The sequence below is a fragment of the Carassius carassius genome, chromosome 44 (assembly GCF_963082965.1).
Source record: "Carassius carassius chromosome 44, fCarCar2.1, whole genome shotgun sequence".
Classification (NCBI taxonomy): domain Eukaryota; kingdom Metazoa; phylum Chordata; class Actinopteri; order Cypriniformes; family Cyprinidae; genus Carassius; species Carassius carassius.
In genome coordinates this window covers 14,663,869-14,678,815 of record NC_081798.1, presented here as the reverse complement: position 1 = coordinate 14,678,815, position 14,947 = coordinate 14,663,869, and the positions used below count along the sequence as shown (strand labels likewise).

Genomic DNA, 14,947 nt, shown 5'->3' with positions numbered 1-14,947 from the left:
CAAATCCTTGCCTAGAAGTAAAAAAGCTGATGGTGACAGTGAAACAACAGGCCAGACAAAGATTTAGTTTGAACTGTCACACATTTAACTTCTAAGTTACTGATTAGTGGCATAGAAATATGTATTAAGAATCTTTTATATATAGGAATGTTATATATTTAAAAAATAAATTGAGAATATTAGATTGTAAATCCTTGATTTTCCAGATTGATTTCAGACTGTATTAGAAATCTCAGTGTGTGTGTGTAAAAATTTTGTTTAAATAACAGTAAAAAATTATTTTAAATTATATAAAAAATTATGTGTGTGTGTCTGTATATATGTATTTGACTATCAAAATGTCATCCATAATGAAATGGAAATAAAATAAATCTCATACATTTAAATTTGATGAACAAAACAACATTAAATTAAATGTTAAATTAAAAAATAAATTAAATTAAACATTAAAAAGTTATTTTATTTTTTGAAAAAAGTTGTTTTATTTTTTCTTCATCCATGGCACACTTTAAAAAAATATTTGATGTACCACGTGATTGCGAGTCTTTTATTATGAACTATTGAGCTTCCGGTGATGCAAGACGCGCATGTGTTTTGATGTCTCGTGTCTGCGCCATAGACTGTGTAAAAAGGCCTGTACATGTCTTCTGTCTTTACAAATTAATTATTTCCCTTCATTCTTTGGTGATTCGCTGCTATACAGTTTGCAGTCAGCAGAAGTGCAGGTGTCTGATGTTCTGTTGTCGCTCGTTGCTGAATGCGTCACGTGACGGCGGTAAGTCAGTGACATGCCATCCTGCAGCAAGATAAATGCGTGCATACTTACAGACCCTCTGCTGCTGACATGCATTGGAGCAGACACCTTTGAAGATTTATTGTTAGAAGTTATTTTTTAAATGGACGGTTCATTTGAACTGAAGTAAATGCACCATAACATTTTTATGAAATTTGGGTCAGGGTTAAGTCATATGACAGATTTGTGTAATAAGTTGAACTTTGCTGTTCCTCTCAAAACAAATATAATGCCGTTAGATTGATCTTTTTCAAATGTCACTGATTAATTCCAGTTTCTTGCACTCAAGGTGTGATTGGAGAACTGTCAACACAAGACCGAAGAAAGGGCATCCTGCCCTATTTTATGCATGTAGAAGAGGATCCACCGGTGTCCTGTGGGTGCTGTCAGTCACCATGGGAAGGATCAGCTCTTTAAGGTCCTATCAGATAGTGCTGCTCTTTGCTGCAGCCCTGGCAGTGGTGGCCTTCTACTACTTTGGCTCTGAAAAGCAGAACTTCTCCAGCACTACCAAACGGATCAAGGAAACACAAGTGAGCCACAACACCAATCGTGATGATGCAGATCTCTCCATAGACATCCGGTCTGGACGTCCAGAAAGCAGAACGGGAGCTGGAGAAGAGCTGGAGGGAAAGCCGTCACGCTTTCATGCTCTCATGATGTTCACCAAAGTTAACAAGAGTTTGAACTTGCAGCAGAAGTTTCAGGTGGCCATGCGCTCTGTGGCCAAACATGGACGGTTCCTGGAGGATGAGGTGCTGGTTCTCCATTACGTCTCTGATGCTGGAAGTCACGAGCTGGGGCAGAAGATGCTTCCTGATCTTCTGCTGGGTGCAACCTTCCGGTACGAGGTATGTTCAGCAAACCTTCGTGTTTTGCAGTGTGTGCTGATGTTGGATGATGCAGCATCGGCTTCCATTTAGTTCGTATCATGTTTTGATGTTTTTACAGTAGTTTTTGATGATAATAATTATTTTTTAAAAATTCTTATTATTATTTGGAGTAGTTGTAGTAGTACTTGGGTCAAAGATGAAAAGTGTGTTTCAAGCATCAAAACAAAGTGTAATACAGCTTTAAATGTAGCCCCCCCCCCATACATTAGAATGTGTCCTGTTTAACTTTTAATTTAAAATCTTTATAGTTTGCTAATGTCCTTCAAAGCACTAAGTTTTACCGATTTGTCAGCAAGACATTCATTTAAAATATAATAAAATGTAATATGATCACACATTTTTTTTGTATTTTAATAATTTCAAATTACAATAAGTATATTGTTTCATTTATACATAAATATGTGTGTGGATAGAATCATAGAATATCTTTTATAGTTTGGGATTTATTTTAAATTTTTATTTTGTACAGCAGATGAATGTTTAAAGCACTGACAGCCAATCAGAATCCATTCCACTTTAAAGAGCTCGAGCATTTAAAGCCGCAGAAGATAAACCTGCAGCGCATGTTTAGAACAAACAGTGCTATTGTTCATTGGTGTTATAGTTTGGCTCTTTTCCACTGCATGGAAATATTGTTCTTGGTGTGAAGGGGCTTTAAGAGTGCGACTCAAGCTACTGGGTCCGCACTTTTTGGCTTATTACAGTGCCTAGCAACTTCCTCTGTTCATAGACGTCTAAAATGAATCGATAACACAAATGAATCAATTCAAAAAAGCAATCAAATATTAATATTTATTATGTTTAACACTTATTTGTCAATGTTAAACATTCCTCATTTATCTGTAATATAAATAAGATGTTGGTATGGTTATTTATTTTATACAGTGATCCAGTCATTCAGTGTAATGATGACACTGTGGTTTAACAGAGAATTTGCATTACACTGAATGACAAAAACATTACTCTTCTATTGCAGCTGGCCATCCATTTCAAACTCTGAGCTTGACCAATAAAGTTAATAATCACAATTATTCAAAAAATCTCACAATTCACTGAAAGACATGTGTTTTTGTAACCTATTCTACCACACCATGAAAAGGTGGAATTATCAAATATTTAAGAGCAATAATCTAATTTTTCTTGCAGCACCACACGGTCTTTATGCTGCCATCTGATGGTGGCACATGCTGTTGAGTTACTATCAGTTTTTTATATGATTTCAGAATGGCTTCTTGTTCCTGTCTCGCTGAATGACCTCTGATAAACTGCATTTTCCGGACAAAAGTCCCCTGGTTATTTAAATACTTAAAAACAACAAGAACATAAGACATAGTCATTTTAATATAAAACAGTCAACACTTACTTGAAAATGCCAAGACAACAAATGTATGTTTTAACTTGGTATTATATGTTTATTTAAAGCTGTAATATATAAAAATATGAAAGCAGACTCTTTACTTGCATTTAACATGTCTTTTTATGTATATAAAATTACTTTGGTAAACTTAATTTGAATCGGACACAAAAGTAAATCATAGGGCTAATTTAAATTTTTGGGTGAGCAATCTCTTTAATGGACTGATATTATTATTTTTATTTATATAAAATATCTAAAATTATATATAAAAGATATAAATTAAAAATAAATATATATTACATGAATGGGCATTATTATTGCAATTGCTATTTATATTATAATGTTATTAATATAATATGCATTTCATATTATATTGTATTGTATTAGATCTTGTAGCTTGAGTTGTCAATAAGATTTTTGGTTTGTAACATTTAATTGGAATGTCTTGAGGGTTTTCTTGTTTAATGCATGAAGGCATGTTCTGCTTTTTGTAAGCACAGCAGGTGGCAGTGCAGGAAAGCTGAAATCAGACCGTTGCTCTGTACACATCATCTACAGGACTAGAGGTCATGCAGCAGAAGTTTCCTTTACATCAGCTCACAGAATAACAAAACACAGCTCTCATACAGCACAACTCCCTCAGGACCGCTGTATACCAGATTTATTTAGTCCATAAAAAACAACTAGGGTCATTCTGTGAACACACAAAAACTATAACATCAAGATCGTGTTTTTATTTGTGTGGATAGAAACTTGAGACGGGCATAATTTGGCGATTAAAAGTCTTTGTAAATGTTATTTATGCTCTAAAAGAAGAACTTCATTTCATGTTCACAAACTCGTGGAACATTCAAAGAGAGTTCACACAAAAATGAAAATTCTGCGATCGTTTACAGACCCAAATGGTACATTGTGAAGTTATTTCTGCTGAAGGCTATCTTTGGCTGTGTGTCGGTCTCATGAGGGCAGTGTTACTCTTTCACAATAGGTTTTTGTGATTTCTCTTTGAGCTTCAGGATCTTTGGCCTGATCCTGCTGTAGAGGATTTGCCTTTAGTACCTTAAGTAAACTTGGCTTAGTTCAGACAGACAGGTGGTTGGGTTGTCACCTGACTTTTGAATTTCAGATTTTTATGTAAATGCACCACAGCGTCTCTGTATTGAGCAGACAGCAGTGTTTCCTGCCTAGCAACAGCACTGGTGGAGGCTGATCCCGGACTGACGGATGGACGGAGGCTCAGTTATGGGATGATGTGAGACTGAAGTTCAGATTACCTTCCTTTAATCCCGACTTTATTCAACACACACACACTTGCATTTGTGGTTTACGAGGCCTCTCCATAGGCATAATGGTTTTTATACTGTACAAACTGTATTTTCTATCCTACCCCTTACAGAAGACTACTGGCAATTTTTGAATTTCATAAAATACTGTTTACGTTGTAGTACCTATGTCATTATACACATTTGTGTCCTCATAAACCATATATACCAGTACACACACACACACACACACACACACACACACACACACACACAATAAAATAATGAGTAGAGTATTTGGCTTAATGAAACATCCAATAATCATCATCACTACCCACCCCAACATGTGCTGTAACATTTTAAAGCAGTACACACACACACACACACACACACACAGAAACATGCTACAAACAGTAGCAGCCTGTTTTAGTTAATAATGCATTTTGATAATAATGATTGTTATATTGGAGTCATTTTAGTACTTGTGGAAGACATACGTTGTACTTTATATTACATAAACACATGGAATATATACATTTGTTTGCAACTATCTATTGTATTCGTAGTGGTGGTAATAAATATAATAATAATTATTGTTGCTATAGTATTGTTACTATGTCATTATTCTTATATTACTTGTAGTACATGATTATTTATATAATATATTTATAACAAACAGTGCACATAAAAAAAATAGAACATTTGTAGTTGTGATAAGTTTTGATGATTGTGATTATTCTTGATTAATTAATAGTAGTACATTATTTTATATATTCTATATTTTGTAAACTCTTGTTATCACATGGTTGGCGTGTGGTTATTAGGGCAGACTGTCTTTGTCTGTGGCTGTAGACTGAACTGTAGTCGGGATATAGTCTCGCACAGACGTAGAGCGTGTGGAAAGTTCCACTATATTGTGGGCTCACAGACTCCCACACAGTCTCATGACATGAGATGAAACCAGTGTGAGCTCATCGGACATGTGCTCTCAGGGAAAGGATGACAGCTCCTTCAGCTGCTGCAGGGGGTCATTATGTGTCAGTCTTTGAAGAACTGAATGAAGCGTGTGATAGATTGATGATTTGAGCCTTTCAGTCTTTGACATCTGTGTGTTTCAGATTGACTGCACTGGGAAATTAAGGCAGATGATGGTCACACATTGCATATGTCGTGGCCACACTAAACTACTTTGAAAGAAACAGTTTCTTTCAAAAAAACAATCTTTTTTGGACATTTATCATAGTATCATGGTAATCTGTACCATGACTATACTGATCATTTAGTACAATGGTATATATTAACTTAAATTACCATATTAAGATCCCCTGACTCTAACATGGTGTTTTTAGTCTAAGTAATGCGATCATATTCTCAGTGAATGAATGTTGAATGAATTCCCACACAGAATATTCAGATTGTCAAGCATCCAGTCTCATATAATGAAGTACACTCTCTTTATTATAGACTTTCACACCTCCAGAACTATTTGTAAAGTTAGAAGCGCATAAAATGACCAGCAGGCTCTATTCCGCATCCCCATGGGCATTAACACTGTCAGAATCCTTTCATTTAATATTGCACAGCACTTCATGTGCTCATAATAGAGATTACACTGAGCTCTGTATGCGGCTCCGCTCTTAAACTCATGTGAATTCCTGGAAGAGTTAGCCGGTCCCTGCAGTTACCCCGTCTATAAAATGAACCTACTGCTTACTGGTGTAGTTTTTGTTCCCATTTATTAGTTCTTTTGAAGTGAAATGACAGCTTCATTGGAACTCGAACGAGTGTTCTGTTCTCTTTGAAGTTCTTATAAGCAAAATGGAGTTTTGTTTCTTCTATTATTTCTAACTGCTTCTGCATTATTTACCAGTGGCTTTAAAGCACTTCACTTATGTAAAAAATTCACAGCGATATCACAAATACTCTGTGATGAAATATTCAATGGATTGTTCCCAAACTTGATATTTTTGCAGCAGATTTTCTTATTTTGATGCTTGACTATTTTTGATGAGGTACATTCCAATCTATGGTGTTTCTGTGCTGTGGGAACACACTGAGCAAGGAATGTATTTACATATAGGCAACTTGCATTGCATTTTAAGGTAAACTTTCTTTTTAAAGATTGGGGTTGGTAAGGTGTTTTTTTGTTTTTGTTTTTTTTTTTAAGAGTTTTACTTTCACAAAGACTGTATTTATGTATTTATTTGATCAGTAGTATAGTGAAATGTTATTTTAATTTAAACTGTATTTTAAAATGTACTTTATATTTGTGATGGCAAAGCTGGATTTTCCGCATCTTCATTATTCTTCAGAAGTAATCAATGTTGAAAACGTAAAACTTATGCATTTCCCCCAGGATTCTGTTATTAATATAGTTCTAATGAGCATAATTTATTTGAAAAATAAATATTTTGTAATATTCTAAATGACTTAGACATTGCAAAGTTCACTTCACTTGGCAATTCCTTCATTCAGACTGATTAAATGTTCAGTTGACTTCCATTTAAAAGAAATATTGATCTTTTCCCCAATACTTTTAGATGGAAAATTCTAATTCTTTACTTTTATGTGGAATTTGTGGAAGTTTTCAGGACAGTAAATGTAAATTATGCTTTATTACATTTAATCATACCTATTTTAACATTCTGTATGTCACATATTTCAATTGTACTTTTTCAGAATTTTCTGAGCCCAAAGATAAAGGTGAAGAAACTGTTGTGTTTTTGAAGGAAACCTGCCTTATAGGCCAACAAATACTTGTTTAACTGTACTTTTGCTCTCCACAAAAATGAGACCAAACTTTGTTAAAATATAAGCTGGGTATATGAGCTTGTGCTGAATTAGTGCTTTTGTTTCATTAGACTGAAGGTGGAATTCTAATCCTATGGCAGAAACATATATTACCCTTGGAATCAAAACCTTAATGGGAAATCTGTGATAACTGACCCCCCCCCCCCCCCCCCCCCACATCAATCCTCTTTGTGCAACCTATTGAGAGATACACATTATCTGATTGCATGATGAGTTGAATCAACGCCAAAGCCTTGCATTGCAGAGCAGGATTAGGGGTCGATTGCACTGCGGACAAACACAGGTATTGTGTGTTTTCAATGGACGGAACAGTAAAAGACGACTGTCAAGGTTCAGTGAGCCAAACAGCGAACACCTGAGGATAATCATGATGCCAAAACCCGAGCGAAGGATAGAAATACAGCTCACTCCTGTCCACCCAGTGTCACTAGGATCACAAAAATGCCCTTGTTTAACACAGATATTGTCTATTGTCTGTTCCAGGTGGTGTTTCACGATGTAGGCGCCCTTACGGAAAAATTATTCCCCATCGTGGAGGCTATGCAGAAACACTTCAGTGCAGGTTCGGGCACATACTATAGTGACGCCATCTTCTTTCTGTCGGTGGCCATGCATCGCATCATGCCTACAGGTGAGCTGTGACTCGGCATGGATGGGCGTTTTTTTTTTTTTTTTTTTTCTTATCGAAGTCGTGACAAATTTTCACTTTGTGGACAGTAAAACTAAAGTAAACTTAAAGGTTCAAAATACTACAATTTCAAAACAAGAATAATGACTGGTTCCAAACACAGCGCATGGTCTAAACGGGTTGTCCCTATTCTCTTAATGAGTAACACGTCTCCAGAGAGGAAACAGAGCTGCTCGTGCGCAAGCAAATAGATAGCCTAATTCTGATATGTGCAATGACTATCCATTATGTAGGCGTTTTTATATTTATGTAGCCTACACAATAATATTATTTTGCATTGTAATACTTTAATTTTACATATTTGGCATATGTGTGTGCTGCTGTGCCTCCCTGTGTGTTTAATAAGCAGCGTGTACGCGCGTTGTGGACCCGCATATTATAACGCGCTCTTTAAATAACAAAGAAAAAACATTACACAAGACTTTAGACCAGGTTTGAGTTGGTCTATGGCGCAGTCTATTTTAGTTCCTCAAAATAGCAACGTGCCAACATGTGCCCGAACTTATTTTTAGACCAGCATGCCTCTGAGCGCACAAATGGACGCAAATGCATTTGCCATTTCAAAAACGCGGCGCAGGACGGGAGAATGAAACTAGCAAAAACTCTTGAAGTGGATCAAAACCTTTCATCAAAGTTGTCCTAAAACTTAACTTTTTTTCACCCACTTCAAATGTTGAAGGCTATACTTTTTAAAACCTTGAGAAAACAGTTTATTAAATAAAACATAACAAATTATGCTTTATTCTTATTATTATTATTGATAAATACATTTTTGTTCACAATTTAAAAACTGTGAGAAAACAGGCAAAAAAAAAATCTCAAAACAAAATAAAAATAAAAAAAAGCAAAAAATATATTCAAATATGATTTAATAATAACATTTATTATTAATAATAATAATAATGATTGTTGTTGTTGTTGTTGTTACTATTATTATTATTGTTGTTGCTGTTGTTGTTATTGTGTTGTCTCTTTTTTAAAAACTTGAGGAAACTTAGTGTTCTTTCAAATTATGTGTAGTTTAATCTAATATAAATCATACCTTTTAAAGTGAATGACGGCCTCTGTTATGGCCTCTGTTAGCTTCTGATACTTTTTTCCTGCTCTGTTATTTTTTATTTTTTTGGTAGCTAGTGTCACGTAAAATATGTACTTTTAGCACTTTTAATTTATTTATTTGCAAGTTATCCCTCTAGGGTCTGTTTTTTAAGTCATAATTAATATCCTGAATAAATTCGGGCTAACCAACCAGAATCAGTCTGTGGCTGTGAATGGATTTGGTAAGGAGGCCGCTGATGGTGTCAGATGTGTCACTCACTCACAGGTGCTGAACTGGCACATGGCACGGGGCTGGCCGGGGGAGGGGACGGGACGGGGCGTGGCGGTCGATCGTCCTCTGTGACACTGCTGCTTCACACTCACAGAGCCATCGGCCACTCACTTACTCTCACATTAAAACAAAAGGCTGTCCAGGCATCGTTTGCTGTGCCAGCTGAATGCCCAGATGGGTTTACTGCTAAACTTAATACAAATTCCCTGGACTCTGCTGTCAGCCGAACAAATCGATGGTATTGTGAGAGGGAAAAGACCTATGAGTGTTGGATAATGCTTTTAGGTTACCCGATACTGACATGACTTTGCTTTCGTAGAACTTCACATAGTATATCATTTTAGGAAACATAATAATCTATAGGAACGACATCAGCTGACATTAGGACATTCTGGAATATTACTGAAATATTACTGGTTGAATACTGAATTTACATAATGACCATAAAAAGTGTATATTTGGCAGATTTCCTACATAGCGGTGCTAGCTTAATATCTCTCTGGTGATCTGTGGAGCATTTATACATTTAAAAGATATTTAAAACAATCCATTAATTTGGATTACATTGTTTTAACATAAATTTAACTAATAAACTTAATGTGATGCATGTTTTACATTCATGAATGAGATTTATGTAATAGTACCAGTAAACTGAATGTGTTTTTAAATGTGCAGTACCGTAAGCTTTAATATGCAATAATTATATATTAAACCTGGTTTATATATTTATATATTATTTAGGTATCAGTAAATTCAGTTTGTTTCATACATCTCATACATTTTAATTGTTCCACAGCTGGCCATATTTGTGCCATATTCAGTTTTGTTTGCAGTTTTTACAATGAACAGATTGATGCTGATTATAAGCAATTCAAATGAATTCATATTGAAAAATATTGTTTAAATAAATGTTAATATTGAAAAATAAATGTTTATTAATCATTTTTTTTGTTACTTATTTACAGCATTGTTGTGTTCCTGATTCTGATTAATTAACATGTATTACAAGATATTAAAATGAATGCACACTCAAAATGAATGCAAAGTGCTTTGAGTCTTGTATAAGCATTATTTCAATTATTTTTTTATTTATCATTTTTATTTATTTAAAAACTAGTTTTTTTTACAGAAAGATCTAAAAGTGCAGTTATTTAATGGAAATCAAAAGCATTTAAAGTGTGAAAAATATTAATTGTAACATTCTAATATCCTACAGTCTCTCCCTTGTTGTTCACCTTGTTGCTCAGGAATTGTTTTCTTTGGCCAGTCACCTTTAAAGACACTACGTGTGAGTTCCCTCACCTCAGTCAATACAGCACCAGAATGCCCTAAAGATGTGGCACCTGTGGAAAGGTCTGAAGTGGAAACAACAACACTGAGAACCTAGTGGACCCTGGAAATTGAAATATTAGAATGTTTAACCATTCTACGAACTGAGATTCACTAAAAAGTGCTGCCTGCTTTTCAGTGAGCCCTGCAGGGATGTTTTGGGCGATTTGTTTGCAAATTTATCTCTGGCGATTTAGTCAATTCTCACCGAGGAGACATAATTCATATTTGAAATGAAATGTGAAGCATAAGATTCTAGCTTGATTCACTGGGTCATGTAGAACCTGTGATTTCACTATTGCGCCATTTATATCTGCAGGGGTGCCAAAGCGTGCTGTCGAAGTGCTTGTGTGTTTGTTGGTGTGTGGAAGGCTAAGAAAGGGATTTGAAAGCGTGGCCTGTGGGGAGAATGAGTCTTGTGCTTTTTTACAATTAAGTTGTTTCTTGCACATTTTGAATTTCTGTTTGAGACAAACAGATTGCAGGTTGACAGGAAGTAGGTCAGCTCACTTTATTGTTCTCGCACAGGTCAATGAAATAGAAATTATCCGTGTGTGTGTGTATGTATAATACTCTCTATATTGAGTCATATCGACTCAATTTATACTGACTATAACTGAATCCATTTATTTTTTGTGACCTGTATAATCAATCATTTTATTCTTTTATTATTGAGACAGGACAGTGGGGAGATGACAGAAAAGTATTGGGTAGAGAGAAGGGAGCGGGATTGGCATTGGACCTCAAGACGGGAATCGATCTCGGTTCGCTGTGAGCACAGATATGCTGTATATGTCGGAGTGCTACCCATGAGTTTTTAAAGATTTAAAACAATTTAAAGTGTTTTAAATCAACACTGAACATAAATAAAGAACAATAGGATATTTATATATTAACATTAACCTAGATTAATAAATGCTGTAAAAAATAGTTTTACTTAAATTGTTACTTACCTACATGTCATTCCAAACCCTTAAGACTTTAGAGCAAAAATGAAGATATTTTTGATGAAATCTGAGAGATTTCTTACCCTGCATAGTCAGCAAGAGAACTACCACGTTTAAGGTTCAGAAACAAAGTAAGGACATTGTTAAAATAGTCCATGTGACAGCAGTGGTTCGACAGGTTTAATTTTATGATGCGACAAGAACACTCTTCATGCACAAAGAAAACAAAAATAACAAATGTATTCAACAATTCCTCTTTGCCACCATTCATGAGTGTAGCACATTGCATAAGAATAGTTGAATAAAGTTATTTTTGTTTTCTTTGTGCACAAAAAGTTGTGCAAAGTTTCTTGTTGTAATTCGAACTTAACTCATTTTCAACTCGCCTGTTAAGTTATTTTGAAGGCTCTTCACTTTCTATACAGTGGTAGTTCAAAATGACCACAGCTTCTGTGTTCCACTGACAAAATAACATTGTTCATGCTTGGAACAACATGATGGTGAATTTTCATTTTGGGGCCAACTATTCCTTTAACAGTTGTCTTTAATTTCCTTTTGACCCACTGACTGGCTACTCAAACCCACCTCCAGGAATTCGTCCTGATTTCTCTGTATGTCAGGAGGAGGTCTGTCTGCTTGCATGACTCGCGCCGTCTCTCCCGCCAGGCTTATTCCGGTCATCGACTCTTTACCAACAGAGCGGTCAATACCAGCCCACTGAGAGACTGAATAAGTGAGCCCTGAGCAAGAGGAACCATCCGACTCACTTTATCCCTGGAAGACCACTGCCCCACTGAGCTAAAATGAGGGGTTTTGGGGGGGTCTAAAAGAGCAAAATTAGCTGCTCAGTCCATAATAATGGATATTTGTTCTTCTAAAAACAATGACTGAGAAAAAAAGAATCACTTGCCCAGTGATTAAAAAAACAAAGTGCTCTAGTTTTATGTTCTGTCATATTGCTGTGAGGGATTTGGCTATTCATTAAAGGAACGCTGAACCTGGAGGAGGGCAGCTATATTAACAGCTTAGGCCAAGTGACAATTGGAGCTGTGAAAATAATTGGCCCTTGTTTCAAGTGGCTATGAATCTTCTCTTATTGTGAAGCATTGCCATGTTTTCGCAGCTCGTGAGGGAACAGAAAGCTTATGTTTTCAGACTCAATGGCTGCCTCAAGAGCAATGTGTTTGTGAACAAATTCTGCTACTTTCAGTTTCTGTAGCAGTTGTTTCTATTACGTCTGCTGGAAAAGAGATCAACAAGAACATCTAAAGGTACATCTTTAAGTGTTTATTCCCAGTAATGTCTTTGATTTCATTGATCTTGTTAGAGGTTTCAACTCAACTTGTTATGCAGGTTTACACTGTGTGCTAACCAGACATGAAATGACAGGAATGGCATTCAATCATGAAACCGATCCACCAATCAGAACTGTTCTGCCTGTTTGTGAACTAAAGCAGACATTGCTAGGTCTGCAGCTGAAGAGCATAACATTTAAAACGCATACACTGAAGTATCTGACTTTTTTCCTGGCTTTTTATGGTTGATTGATTGAGAAGTTACAAATGTCAAAACAAACCATATCTAGGTGATTTGTAAAAACCCCTCCGATATTGTTTTATCAACAATTAAACTCAAAAGGTGAAATGTATTCTATGCTTTGAAGAAAAAAATTGACTTTTGATGTACTTAAAAAGAAAAATGCAGTCAGTTTTGTGTAACTCATTTGCCATATGACTTATCTAGAATTGAGTCACTATTCTAAGGAGTTACTGTCAGACCTAAAACACGCATGCATCTGAAAATCATCATTTTGAAACTTTATTTAATGTCATTTATATTTGACTGTAGGATCATTAATAACTGTTAAAAAGGTGACTTTTTTAAGTTTTAAAATTAAACTCAACCTTTAAAAAAAAGAAACCGTTATTAATGATCCTGTAGTCAATCATGTGACTCCATATGTCTTCATGCAAAGAGCGCATCCTATGAAAACAGACACATTTTTCCTGGAAGAACATTTTTATGATTATGTGGAAGCTCCATTTCATGTGAAATGTTTTTTTCCCAGAAAGAGGTTTCCATTTCTATAGGATGTGATCTTTCATACCAGATTTTATCTCACCCCATTGCATTTAACTATTTACCACTTCAGATATTTTTCTTGCTGATGGAGAATGGCCAGATACGACCAGGTTTTAATGTCTTAATAAAGTTGACCTACTTTAGTCTATATCACTTACTGCTGTTTTCACTGAGGAAGGCAATAAAGCCATAATCCACAGAACAGATGGAATTCCACCTGCTCCATACTTTTAGTGATAAATTAGATTACTTGGATTACTTTGTATTGCTATTCACCTCTAATAGGGTTTCAAATTGTAAATACATAATTCATTTGTAGGAGGATTAGCCTAAACCTAAAAGATTCAGATATTTCCCAGGATTATGCTGTTAAAAGCTAGTGCAAAACTCTTACATCTAAAACACAGCCACTCTCTTAAAAGTATGTCAAGCTTCAGCGCCCCTAATCATTTAGATGACCAGGCTATTTTGAGCATTTCAACTGTGTGCTCCCTTGTCTGTAAACGTGCTGGGAATGTCCTAGATGTATATACACTCAGCTAAAACTAGAAATTTTTGTTTATAAAGCTTTGTAGACATGTCTCCAGCACCCTGGGCCACGATGGAGCTGGTGAACTTCATGTGGTCCTGTTTCTTGAAAGTCTTTATCGCTTTAGCTGCAGTGGCCCAATAAAATGAATTAGTGCAGTGGTTAATGCTTCAAAGGCCTATTTTAACGTGCTTGCTAACACCCTCAGGTGCACACCAAGCCTTTGTGGCTCATCATGCCCAAAGCACTTGTTCCTCTTTTGATCTGGTGTACTGTGACGCATGGGTTTTATTTTTGGAGGTTTGAAGTGACTCTCAGTTTTGGAGGGTAAAAAGGGTCTTTTTTCAAACTGGGGAGTCGAGGTTGGTCTTTGGGATTTGATCATTTCAGAGCTTTTTCATTTTCAGAAGTTTCAGGACCAATAGTGACACCAAACTGAATCATAAAATACTAACCGTTTACAACTGTAAGACTATAAAAATGTTGGTGATCGCTGTAGCAGATAATTCTTATGGTCAATATTATAAATAAACACTGCCTGTTTTTGTTGTTAGTTTTAATGGTGCTCTGCTAAATAGTCACATCAGAATTAAATATAGATTGTTTTGGTAACAGTTCTTATTTGTTAATATGAATGCATTAAAAATAAAGAAATAGCTTTAACAGGATTTATTAGTCTTGGTTTTAAATTGTGATTTTAAAAATTATTATTATTATTTTTTTTGTATCAGCGTTGAAAACAGTTATTTTTTTCAGCATATTTTTGTGGAACCTGTGATACAACTTTTTTTCAAGACTATTTGATGAATAGAAAGTTCAAAAGAACATAATTTATTTAAAACAGAAGTATTTTATAACATTATAAATGTCTTTACTGTCACTTTTGATCAGTTGTATGCTGAATAAAAGTATTAATAAATATTAAT

At 35.3% G+C, this 14,947-nt stretch overlaps 1 protein-coding gene across 1 annotated transcript in view; it reads left to right on the top strand.

Annotated features, from left to right (window-relative positions):
* The first annotated feature begins 560 nt into the window (after nt 1-560).
* The window catches only part of LOC132126648 (xyloside xylosyltransferase 1-like), a 34,000-nt gene continuing 19,613 nt past the window's right edge, over nt 561-14,947 (top strand). The window contains exons 1-3 of the mRNA XM_059538054.1: nt 561-775; nt 1,083-1,644; nt 7,600-7,747. Of these exons, the coding sequence (XP_059394037.1) occupies nt 1,189-1,644; nt 7,600-7,747 (604 nt within the window). The 5' untranslated portion in view covers nt 561-775; nt 1,083-1,188. The remainder of the gene's footprint in view (nt 776-1,082; nt 1,645-7,599; nt 7,748-14,947) is intronic.